The following is a 12977-nucleotide window of genomic DNA, read 5'->3' as shown; positions in this document are numbered from 1 at the left end:
TTCTATAACACTTTACCCAACCAAACTAATCTAACCAACTTCTTCAACCACAACACGTAAACCCACTGAACCGACACCATCCACACTAATCCACGAACAGTTTCAACAACAAAAAACTACCACTACATGTAAACAGTAGCTAACAAGGTGTAACTTAGTGATTACTCGGGTACCTATCGCCATAATGGGGTGCTAACAGCTGATCGACAGCTGATCCCAGATGCGTACGACTTCATCAATTTATAAGTAGCTCTCTGTGATAGTACGATAGACTGCGACACGTCTGTGTCTGTGTTTAATTCATGGGCTGTGATGGGAAGTGCTTTTTTATGTCTTCTGTGCCCAGTAGGGCTGATGCCTGATCCGGAGCTGCGGACTACCTAGCGGGTTTACCGGGGCTCCGATTGGAAAAGCAGGAGTAGGAACGGGATGGTTTTTAGTCAGTAAGAGTCTGACACTCCCTCTCGCCTCGCCCAAGGTTAGAGAAGAAATTGGATGATTTTCGCCGCTTAAAAATAATACTCCGATAGACTGTAGCTGTGTTTAATTCATGGGCTGCGATGGGAAGTGCTTTTTTATGTCTTCTCTCGCCTTGGGCGAAGGCGAACGGGAGTGTCAGACTCTTACTGACTAAAAACCACCCCGTTCCTACTCCTTCTTTTCGAGCCGGAGCCCCGGTAAAGTGATGGGAAAGTCTGGCTATTGGCTTTTTCCATAATTATTTTAATATGGTATTTTGGTGGTGTTTAACACTAACTTTTCTTCTGATTAGCCATAAACCCAAAAAAATACGCAATCAGTCTAACTAAGATATTTACGATAAACTCCATATAAAGCATTTACTAACATACTGTATCTGGTTAAGAACCAGTCTACATCAGCTTAGTTTGAAAACAGACCTTATACCCACAACAACACAAAGTTCAAAATACAACAAATGATACCTCCAACCATAAGCAGATAGCTAGGATAAGTCTCAACTCTGATTCAACACACATTCGGTATTTGGATATCAGAAGCACCCTTTCAGTGTTCCCTTTATTAGCTAAGTGGCGCGCACGCATGGTTGCCGTGACTGGCCGCCATAACGACACCCGCCATTGTGACGGAGCCTGTCATTGTCACGGACGTACACTAGATAAAATGTAGAGGGACCAGGCATTTCTTGTGGAAACATTTAAAAAAATGCATATGTTGATTAAATTTTCATCTGTAGATAGAAAAGGTTTGTTACTTGAACTGGAATTCCTGCTAAAATTCCTGCTAGTTCCAGATACTCGACTAGTTTCAAGCCATGCTAGAGGCTTATATTCATTAGCAGCATTAGCCGCGACACACGAGGCGGCGACGGCTCTCGCTGCTATTTATTAGTAGCCTTTAGCATGGCTAAAGGACAGGTCTGAGAGGGCTGGTTATTGGCAGTTACGTAAGCTGATAATATAATTTATTAATTTAGAATATCTCACGAAAGTTATAATAAAAATGTATACTAGTAAAGTCTGCAATACATGACAACGTATACCCACCCTATCCACTTTAATTTCAATCCGTATCAATGCCCACCTTACGGCCACCGTGACATTGTTAGGCGCCTCTTCACTCATTAAACTACCATGCATTGTCCCAAACAATTGTATCGAATAATAGCGCGGGGACAATTCAAATCCCATTCGATTAATGTCCGAATTCTATTCGATTATCGAATAATTTATATCGATACAGCTAGTGTATTGTTTGTTGATGCATTCGGTTGATTTTAAACTGTTGTCTCCTTTACAATGGGTGGGTGGGTGTGTGTCTATTGCTGGTGCTTTGTAAATGATGCTCCCATTTTCTTTGTCGAATTACTGACGCCATAAAAGCACCGCACTACTGCCAAATAATGAGGCTCGAACATGTTCTGTTGTGGGAACAAACATTTTTTTGGTACATTGTTAGCAGTCAGTTTTTATTTACATTGATAGGTAGTACTTATCTAGAAACTAGTCTATGTAAGTACAATTCGGTTAATTACTGCGAATTAACAAGAAAGTGATTGAAACGCGCACCGCACATAGTGTAAACTCTAGTGTTAAATACACTGGTAACTAGGTAACTCCCAAACCCTAGTTGTGGACTGCTAAGTGGGTTACCGAGCGGATTTTCGGCTTAACGGGACTCTGGCTCGAAAGGCAGAAGTAGAAACGGGTTAGTTTTTAATCAGTAATATTCTGACGCCTTCTGTTGCCTCACCCAAGACAGGAAAAGACATTTGATGATTTCCACCATAAAACAAAACAACTCCCAAACCCTAATTTAGTTGTGGTATGACTTTTTTGAGGAGGGAAAAACATCTAATGACTGAGTTGTTGATGCCTTTGGCCAGACAAAACGGAGTGTCAGACTAGTTGTGGTATGGCTTAGATACGATATCAGGTTATGTTTGGCAAATGAATATCTGCGAAAAAATCTGGCATACAGCCATGCACACAGCTGAACCTGGTTAAGCCTTACTGTCACCACTAACCTATTTAATACTGCGGACAGCCTAGCGGGTTACCGGGGCTCCGGCTCGAAAAGCAGGAGTAGGAACGGGGTGATTTTTAGTTAGTAAGAGTCTGACACTTCCTCTTGTCTCGTCCAAGGCGGGAGAAGTCATTGGATGATATTACCCCCTCAAAAAAAGAAACCCTATTTGATAAAAGACCAGAAGAAAGACAAACACAAACAAAACAAACTACACCAAAAATTCGTCAACTTAATCATCGTACACATCAAACGACGCGACGACAACAGCGAAAAAAACTTTAGTGAACGAACTTAACTAATAGAGCAATAAGCAACACATGATGAACTTTGTAAATAACTGATAATTCTGAACTTAGATCAACTGAAACTTGTGTTAGCTCGCGTGCCACACACGTAATAGGGGTGTGATTATCTAACAGTGCGGGGAACTTACGATATAGGTATCGATATAACATCGATTGTTAGGCGGTTAAGTAATTACTCGAGTGTATTTTTCTAGAGTAGCTTGTTAAAGTAGGTCTTTTAATCTTCGTTTGTAAATTAGAAGATCATTTTTGTGACTTTTGGGTAGTGTTGCTGTTCAAGGGTTAAACTTGTCGTCATTTTATGCGGATTGAAGGTAGGAAGGCTTTGAAAAATTTGTCATTAAATAGGTTAAAATTATCGATATGATATCGAAATATTATGCTCCCAGCACCAAACTAATATCCTAATAAAAATCCGCCCAAAAATTACAGCAATCACTCAAAAATATGAAACAAAATAACAAAACATTTGGTGAAAAATGAAAAATTCCATGTCACCATTTAACGAGTTCTGTCAGCGACGCGGACTTTTTGTTTTTTTAAACGAGGCAAACGCATCAGCTATTATGCCTAATGCGAGGGGCGATAGTTCGTGCACGAAACTATTTTTTTGACAGTTCTCTTTAACTATCTGTGCGTGGAATATGGCCACTAATGGCGCGAATATGTCCACATTGTTAAAATTTTATGATTTTTTGTATAAATATAAAACTCTTTACTTAGTACTTAGTAAATGAAGATTAGTACGTTTTCAGAAACCTACTAAAAGACAACAATTATTCTTATTATTAGAATAATTTAGTACGTGTCGTACATAAGGTACCTGTCGTACTTAGCAGGACTCTACTATGTATATTTTTTCAAACTTAACTTAAATATAATTAAAGAAAACTATTCGGTAATACTTCATAAAGAAAAACCAAATCCTAACCTAATTTTAAAGGCCCACAGACATCAGACCAATCCAATTTGAAAAGCACCTACATATCTGTCAGTCCCTTAGTACAGCTAGTTGTTACTATGAAGCAAAACGACAAAGAAACTACAAGCCTATATCTATGTACTTTTATTCATCATTCATGACGTGTTAATTTGATAAAAAAGCGAAGCTAAGTACACACGACTGCTATTTGCCATCTGACCCAATCGATTATCCCCTCCGAATGGCCATTAAAAATTAATACAAAACGTCGTCACGTTCACAACTCGACAACGACACTTTTACATCGTAAACCGTCCGTTTTTCTGAAACCAATGAACTGTGAACTATCATGCGCGTGATGGGGTGACCAAATAAAGATAATTATAAGCTACAATAAAAATTGTTATCTATTCGATTGGTATCACCGACCTACAGGGTTGAGGGCAGGTGCAGCCACTTATACCATAAATATGTCGGCCTACAACATATTTCGAACCTCGAGTAACATACCTACATTACATTAGCACTACTAGGAACCATGTAGCTGGTCTGTATACCAGTTTTTGTAATCGCTTTTCCCGCGGTCACAGATACTCGCTGCGGACTTGAACACTGCTAAATCTTTTGAATAGTTCCCGAGTGAGAATACAAGTAAAAACTTGGTGATTGCTGTTTAAAATCACACTGTAGTTCTTTGTGGATGGGCTGGTACGTGCGTTATGTTCATATCGTGCAATAACTGAGACATAGCTTCTTAATGAAGGCTCGATTTCAATTTTATATCAACACTGACAAGTACGAATGATGTGTGATGCGTTATAAAAATATTTACTCATCAAACATTTGTTAATTATACTTTTAATTAAACAAAGATTAAATTCGTTATTGTCATTTAATGTATCCCTTACAAGAAGATTGTTAAATTCTTATAGTTTATTTCATGCATAGGTATTTCTTTTAGTCTAAAGTTATCATTTTTTATCAAAATTGTTGGTTAACCTGTAATTGGCGACTAACTGTATAAGCCCAAAACTGATTTAAATATCTATTTACTACATTTAATAAGTATTCTTTACCTATACAGAAGCTGTTGGTATACCTTTAATAACTTATAAAAACAAGATTACTAACGCCATATTAAAAGATTTCCCGCCTAAATATTTGACAGTTGTGCCTACTTTTTCTAGAAATGTCGCCTACACTACTAGAGCAACGAAATGCCACTGTGACTAATGTTCGGTCAAACTAAACGTTATTGTGGACGACGTGTGTCGCAAACAGCAATGCATAAATAAGAGGGGACACTGGCGTATTAGTAGCTCAGTTGTTGATCGGAGCTAACTATAGAAAATATCATTAAACATGTATGGGGATCATTTTCGTAAGACCCTTTGTAAGAGATCTTTGGTTTTCAGAAGGACCCTTGACTTCTAAGAAAAAAGGTGAAAAACAAGAAAAAACATACTTTTCTTGAAGTTATAAATATTGTCTACAAGACTACTACTACTACCCCATCGAATAAAGTACTTTACTCATAGCGTACTTAGTTTTCTGTTTCCTTTAGCTAAAAGACAATAAATAAGAAACATGTGCAGATTCCACGGTCCGTTTGAAAACCCGTCAGTGACAAAGAATCAAGTGATTACAAGTGCGGTGCGTGTGCCTAACAACAAAGAAATTAGTCGAGTTCACGGTACACTAGCGGACGTCTAGGGGTGGCCGATTTAGTCGATTTATAACGCACGGCCGCTCAAACTGAATCGAGTGATTGGTGATGTCAATGTGGACGGACGCGGTCACACGCAGTCGAGTCGGTGTGGTGAACATTAGGATCTTTGTAACGAAATGCGATTTGGAATTAACGTTTAGCAACATATGTGACATGTTTCAAATCAATATTGATTTTTTTTTTTTAATGGTATGTTCGTTCTGGTGTATTTATGCAATTATAGTTCATTGAAATATTAGTTCTTCTGTATTTGCATCTTATAAAATTAAAAAAAAATCGCGTTGTATTGGATAAATTACCAATTTATCTCCTACCTATGTTAGTAGGCACAAATCGTACTAGTTAAGTCGATTGCAGATATACAATTATACTTTTTTAAAACAAATATTTATATCTACTAATCAAACACAAATTCCTGTCTACCCAACAATTTGCCCAGTAAACTAACTACTAGACAAACGAGACAGTCTATTACTTCTGTCGTTGGTGATAATTCCTTAGTAACTAACTAATCCATCAGAAGTGTCAAAGAAACCAAAGTTTATACAGTTGTTATCAGTTTTATTGGACTTTTATAATGTCCCACACAATAAGCTTAACGGCCTAATAAACTAAGACCAACTTATTGTCCGCGAAATCTCGTAAAACGTAAACAAATAGACACAGTTGCATGTTTACTTTAAGATATCAATCTTATAGGCCCATTGGCCGTCGAATCCGCGCGAACCCCAACTGATAATCTTCGGAAGTATAAATGAGCTCGATATAGAAAGTTACACTATCAAATTAAGTAGAAATAATATTGGATAGTTTGTTTTGATAGGTTCTACTTTATAACAAGGTGGTAAAGTTTATTTTTGCGTGTGAGTATGTAGGGTAAGTTTGGGAGTTGTATCGGGTATAGAGACATACGTTGATAAAAGCGCGCCTCGGATAGGAAGCGCAATAAAGCATGTCAATAATTGGGAGGGACGCGCCTCTGTTTGGTCGCTAAACTTTAACTTGTTTATATCTGTTGAATTGGGACACTTTTGTTTGTGTGACAATCGACATTTGTAGCCGTAAACTAGATTTACAATACTGAAGCTTTGATAGGAATTAAGAATATAGAGAATAAAATAAAACCGTCCTCTTTAATTTTGTTCTGTTATTTTATCATCTAAATCAGTATCGCAATCATTGTTTTATTATAATTAGAAATGGTTATAATGGGAAATAGGAGGCAATTTTGTTTTTTTTTCTGTGACAAAGTAGACAGACAAGTGCCCCAATACGAAAGACCCAAAGCAAGGGGAGCCAGTCGTCTCTGTCTTCGCACTGTAATTTATGACATACACCAATTTGTAGGAGTCGTATTAAAACGGACGTAAACTGTTGAATGGCCCGAAAAATAGGGTGGCATCCCTTGCACAGTTTAGTATAACATTGTTTATGCATTTATTATTTTATTGCGTTGCTGATTTCTTGTTTCCATCTGATACAGAAAAGATCTTAGGTACATGACTAAAGTGACAGATAAAAATCGACTAAAATATCGATATTATAGATTCTCAAATAATCGACTAATAATTACATGGAAATATATTAAGAGCACAGACAAAATTAAAAGAATACTTAACGGAAAAAATCTGTTATGGTGTTGATTTCCAAATATATCATCATTTCCCTCAATGATCTACGTTATCGTGACTAATAAGTATTGAAGACTAATTACAGTTAATTATGCTAAACAATTTCTGTTAATATATCCATATGAAGAAATTAATATGCGTAAAACTTATTCAAGTGCGTCTAATAGTTTTATCATTGCAACTAGAAGCGTGCAATGTTTGTAATTTTTGTTATCATGAATATTCATATTTTGTTACTTACTTATAACTCTTTCTCGTGGTTTTGCTGTTGTAATTCTTTTATGTCCCCCCATTGTTTGGTTTAGTTATATTATTTAATCTTATAATAATCTGCCTTATTCTGTTTAAACACAAGTGTGTCAAAAATATCAACACATCTACACTTACTTAAAGTATAAATAAAAAATACCAAAATAAAATAAACATACGCACGTTTTGACCAAAATGCTCGCAACAGGGAACAAAAAATCGCAACATATTTACTAATTGCATTGACTAAACATCGTAGTGTCGGGTTATAAACCAAATTATTTCGCACCATAACCTCTGTGACAATTCACTTGTGTAATGGCGCCAAAATTTTGGCGGGCAACGGCAACACTCCATACAGCCAGACGTTTTGACTAATACCGAGAGCGTTAATGGTGGGTGAACAATAAAATACATTTATGCATTTTTATTATTGTCACGATAGCTATCTATCTAAGTATCTAGAGGCCAAATAAAATGTTGAGCGCAATTTTGTTAATTGAAAGCAAAAGTAAGATTAAAATAGGCATATTAATGTAAATGTCATAGTAGATTTTTTTTATTGAGATCTTGAGTGGGACATTCAAATCAGTATCATAGACAAATATGAAAATTTTTAAGAACCTATTTTGTTTAATTATTGACAACCTTTTTTTTCATTAACCGTTGCAAAGTCAGAATTTAGGTACAAAAGATAATAAATTTGCTGTCAATCTTTTTTAGTCAGTTTTTACAGAAGTAGAATAATTCAATAGAAAAACTTTATAAACATGTGTTGGATGGGCTGGGCATTTGTTTTATCTCTATTTTCATACCTCGTCCTAACGTCACCACAGAGAAATTGGTGAAAAGACATGGGCGGCAATTTTTTTTTAATGGAGAAGGTACAATTTTATTCATTTGCGTTTTCATTCGTTGTGTGTCTTCTAAAGCGTCATAAAAAAAATCTGCTCCTAAGACGACTCTCTGACACTGACTAGTATTTCGATTAAATAAATAATATTATATTGATCGGTCGGCGAGAGCCGCTACACTCAACACTAGTTCGTAGATCTGAAAGACCTTTGTTCAGTCTTGTGGCTAATTTGAGAATATGATGATGATTTTGTTAAAAATATCCTTAATACTTAGATCAAGTGATTGTAACTGAATATTGTACCTATTTAAAGGTAGTTTATAGTTAGTTGTTGTGTTCTTTTTTTTCTTCACCTAACCCAACATATAGGCGCATGGAGGGCCAGTTGGAAATCATAGTCCTAAAGGTTCATTTACAAGTCATCACTCAATACTGTACCAAGTGTGTAACATATAATACCTAGCTTTCATTATTATTTTGTTGCAGATCTTCAGACCTGTGTTTTGAAGAAATTAATAAAGATTTTTTTTTTAATTTTTTTAGAGGGGTTTTTTCACGGACTGATCAACCCCATCGTACTTTATACGTACAATATAAACACACATAAAATAAACATACATGATTAGACATCCTTGCTAAATTATATAATGTTATTGCTGTTTCAGTTTTAGGATTCACTAAAATAATTTGTACGGGCCCAACAACATCTAAAATTTTTGAGTAATCAGTGAGTCCATATCATTGTTTGGTTTTGATATAATCCATCGACAAATGTTCTAAATATCAAATAGGCAATTTACACATCAAAAAGGCAAACTTTGCTGACGCATAGTGCCCAGAACGAAGTCTTAGGGCTAGCTTAACATAGCTTAGCATTGTTAAACCATACAAGCAGACTCACTATGAAAATTAAGAACGTTTAAAAATGTAGTCTAATCACCATATGTTTGTAAAAATATAAAAAAACTGAAATAAATCATAAATCCTTTCAATTTCTTTTACTTATTTATTTTTAAAGTCCTGCTTTTTATTTTTACCATGAACTGTTGTTTGTATGCAAGAGATGTCGAGTTCGATACCCGATTATATGAAATCAAATTATTTTTATTTTTTTTTGTATATTGTATAAATGTAAAATATTTGGTGAGTTTTGTAAAACTCAAGTAACATGACGTAATAAAAAATGTCTTATTATCAAAATACGTCCGCGTCCACCTCTGCCTACCCCTTTGAGAATTGAAAATTGTTAGAATTTAAATATTTGTATGCTATTTCTTTATATTATTACTATACGCTACCAACTGCTTATTTCGTCACTATAATTCGAATAATTATGTTTAACGGCTGAATTTACGCTTAGGAATAAACGAAACGCAACTTTTGACAACGTCAGTTGTCAAATTCATCTGTCAACCGGTCTCAGTTGTTTATATTTGCAAGATATTGTTTTTTTCTTCGTATTTCTGTAATTTAAATGTAATACCGTTAGTGTTTAAAGCTTAAAAACTAAATAGCAATCATTTACTGTGTGAACTGTGAAAGAAACATTAACGTAAATGCTTGAAATCCATTAAAAACTTAAGCGCGGGAAGTGGTTTTATAACGCAAAAAGTGATTCACATTGATTTGTTTACAAGAATATTGGAACAATGGACTCGCAAATCGAAATATCTGACGATGATGACAGTTTTAACGGGCCTGGTTGCTCAAAAACTGTTCAAAATAACCTCACAGAGGATGTAATAGCCATAAGTAGCGACGAGGAATTCAATAAGTTTTCTTTCGACAATGACTTCATGTCTGATGATGAGGATAGCTCAGAGGTTGTTGCGAAGAAAAAGGCGGCTATTAAGTCCTTGTTTTCCTCTAAAAATCGCAAAGGAAAGGAGAACAATAGGAGTAAACAGAGGAACGCTGCAGTTAAGGCGTTGTTCCCTCAAAAACAGAATGTCAGCGTGCCTGTGGTGAAGTCTGTGAAGACTAGACCGCCTATAGAACCTCCTAAGGATGTGTTCAATAGGATGATTGAAGGAGTCAATGTTATGTTGCCCGTCAACCCTTATGGTAGTCAAATCGCTTTAATGTCTAAGGTAAGATACCTTTTACTTAGTAAAACTTTAGTTCAAACTTTTTTTAATTCGATTGTAACACACACTAGTACTAAACTAACTACTGCTTTGTAGTAAAGTCTAAAATTAAATGGAATTACAATTTCAATTTGAGGTGGTTTTATGTACAGGCGTCTAATATAAGTCGGAGTGTAATAAAATCATCTATTTAAGTTGGATTATAAAGGTACTTCTACATAGTTATTTCATAGTAATTAAAGTTAAAATAAAAACCTTCTATTTCATTCATATTCTATTATATTTGCACCTTTATGCAGCACCTACACCTAAAATGTTAGGTACAATCCATTCAACCATTTATCTTAATAAACAAACTTACTTTATTTTGTAAATCACACGTAAGAACACATACTCTTTGGTTGTAGATAATAAATGCTATTAAGAAAAAAGAAAATTGCATACTGGAGAGTCCAACAGGTTCGGGAAAGACGCTTGCACTACTCTGCGGAGCTCTAGCGTGGCAGCAACATGAACAAAGTAAGTAAGCTTTACCATAGTTAATGATATGTTCCAATATTTTAGTATTTGCTAAGCTTTTCAATAAAATGAATGAAACATTGAGCTCTAAAGAATGACATCGTCTCACATACTTTATTTTTTAACTTAAAAGAAAAAAATAAATAAAAATGTTTTATCTTAAGACAGCCTTTATTTCCAGCTTTTATTTAAGTATAAATACATAATAGGCCTGTATGTTATCATAATCTAGCTCAAGGTTCTCAAGGTACGCCACACTTGGATCCATTCAGTATTTTTATATGAAAGATCAATTCATTCTTATATACTTTTGCGTTTATAAAATAAGTAGGAAGTAGGTTAAGGGTTCCTTTCCACCAGAGACGAAGAAGTAAAGGCTAACATGCATCTTTCCATATAAAAAAACACAGCTGAGCTGCATCCATTTCCACCAGTGTTAAGCTATGTATACCAATAAATATGTTTGGTGGAAGCCAAACGCATCCACAGCAACATAGCATAGCACATCTCTGGTGGAAAAGCAACTTTAGATAGAAGAATTAGTTGGAAGGAAGTAGGATATAATAATTAGGACACATTTTAATCAACAATGACGTTACAATTTACGTATTACAACCATTTTTGCGATACTGTTATTCCTTCCGCTCATTAATGTCTAACTTCTAAAAATAATTACAATGAATCACCGAAATGTATGCATGTATGTACGTGCGCGATTTCCGAACGGCTGCGCCAAATGTGATAATTGTTTTTTTAACCGCTATTGTAAGGACGTAAGGACAAGTTTGTATGTAAAACATATGACTAATCGGCTAAAGAATTCGAAGATTCAATGACCTATTGTAATAAAGAGGTCATGACTACGAGACCAACCTCCTCTACATAAAAGGGTTTGCTATTATAGGGTATGAAAAAAAAGGTAATTTAAAAAACTAAAAAACCCGACTGCGTTTCTGAAAATGAAAAAAACCCTAAAACAAGAATGTCATCGTAAAATTGAAGCAGGGCACATACGGCTTGCTTTCTCGTATCTTTCCATATAAAAAGCATAGCTTAGCTGAGTGCGTTTCCACCAGTGCTAAGCTATGTGTACCAATGAATATGATTACCTACGGCAGCAACAGCAACAACAGTACAGCACAGCAACGTAGCATTACACATCTCTGGTGGAAAACCTCTTTAAGAAACCCGTGAATTGAGGATCCATAATGACAAATAATGTATTCTACTCTGCCTTTACCATCCACCAAACGGTTTATTTCATTACAAGCGATCCTCAAAATATTCCCTAGAAGCCGGTAAAGCGACAATTGATCACAAGTGTTGCGTGCCACCATGCCTTGTAGGCCGTAATATAAATCATAGATGACTGTCGCACGACAAATCGTACAGCCTAACACGAAAATTGCGCTTCACCGATACCGAATGCATTTGTTGCATGCAATCGCGTTCCGAAGGATAGAGACGTAGGCTGCCATTTTTTTAGGTTATGTTTGTTAAGTTTTGAATTTGATTAGAAGGATTTGTTTGAAGTCCTTTTCGGTTCAGCCTTGGGTCTTGAGTCCTTCGTATTGAGAGTAATTCTTCTTCTTAGGGTTCAGTTCGTACTTACGTAGATATAACTATTATTATTTTGGTTTGGTCACAAGGGTTATAACTTATACAATATTATTAAGGCATCATATTTTTAATCTATAGTCATCTCTTGTCGGTTTCTCCAATGCTGGATGCCTTTCCAATTCACTGGACTGCCAATTTTTTTAATGACAGGCATTTGAGTACCCAAAGCCATCTATAACAAGTCCATTAGATTACTTTGATCTAAACAAAATGGAACACATTGTGATGCTCATAATCTTTTCATTACAAGTACTAACATGTTTGACAAAATAGCCCTCAGTCAAATCAAAAGTAGCAGTTGTCAATCACTACTTGACATACAATGAACAAATACTCCCCAATTCCACGCGACATTCACCTGAAGTTGTATGAAAACATTCACGAACAACCCACAAGTACAGCGAACAACCCGGCCCCCATTGTAATGCAGTTTTACACCGAAACTTGTACACACTCGAAGTACACAGGCTACACCGAAATATTTCGTCACGGAAGTGGGCGAAATTTGAAATTCTAAGAGTTACATCATCGAAGCTCTTCGGGCGAAATAC

At 35.6% G+C, this 12977-nt stretch overlaps 1 protein-coding gene and 1 long non-coding RNA gene across 3 annotated transcripts in view; both read left to right on the top strand.

Annotated features, from left to right (window-relative positions):
* Positions 1–7999: 7999 nt before the first annotated feature.
* Positions 8000–9196, top strand: LOC118275074 (uncharacterized). Its single transcript, XR_004783536.2, has 2 exons — positions 8000–8228; positions 8687–9196. It is a non-coding gene; the product is annotated as an uncharacterized LOC118275074 (long non-coding RNA).
* Positions 9197–9592: 396 nt separating this feature from the next.
* LOC118274952 (Fanconi anemia group J protein homolog) overlaps positions 9593–12977 on the top strand; it is a 72109-nt gene continuing 68724 nt past the window's right edge. Inside the window, exons 1-2 of one of the 2 annotated variants that reach the window (XM_035592762.2) lie at positions 9593–10290; positions 10695–10806. In XM_035592762.2, coding sequence (XP_035448655.2) covers positions 9850–10290; positions 10695–10806 — 553 coding nt within the window. In that variant the 5' untranslated portion in view covers positions 9593–9849. The remainder of the gene's footprint in view (positions 10291–10694; positions 10807–12977) is intronic. The other variant, XM_050696827.1, reaches the window with a different exon arrangement.

The sequence above is a fragment of the Spodoptera frugiperda genome, chromosome 11 (genome assembly GCF_023101765.2).
Source record: "Spodoptera frugiperda isolate SF20-4 chromosome 11, AGI-APGP_CSIRO_Sfru_2.0, whole genome shotgun sequence".
Taxonomy (NCBI): Eukaryota; Metazoa; Arthropoda; class Insecta; order Lepidoptera; family Noctuidae; genus Spodoptera; species Spodoptera frugiperda.
This window is presented reverse-complemented; position numbering and strand designations above follow the sequence as displayed.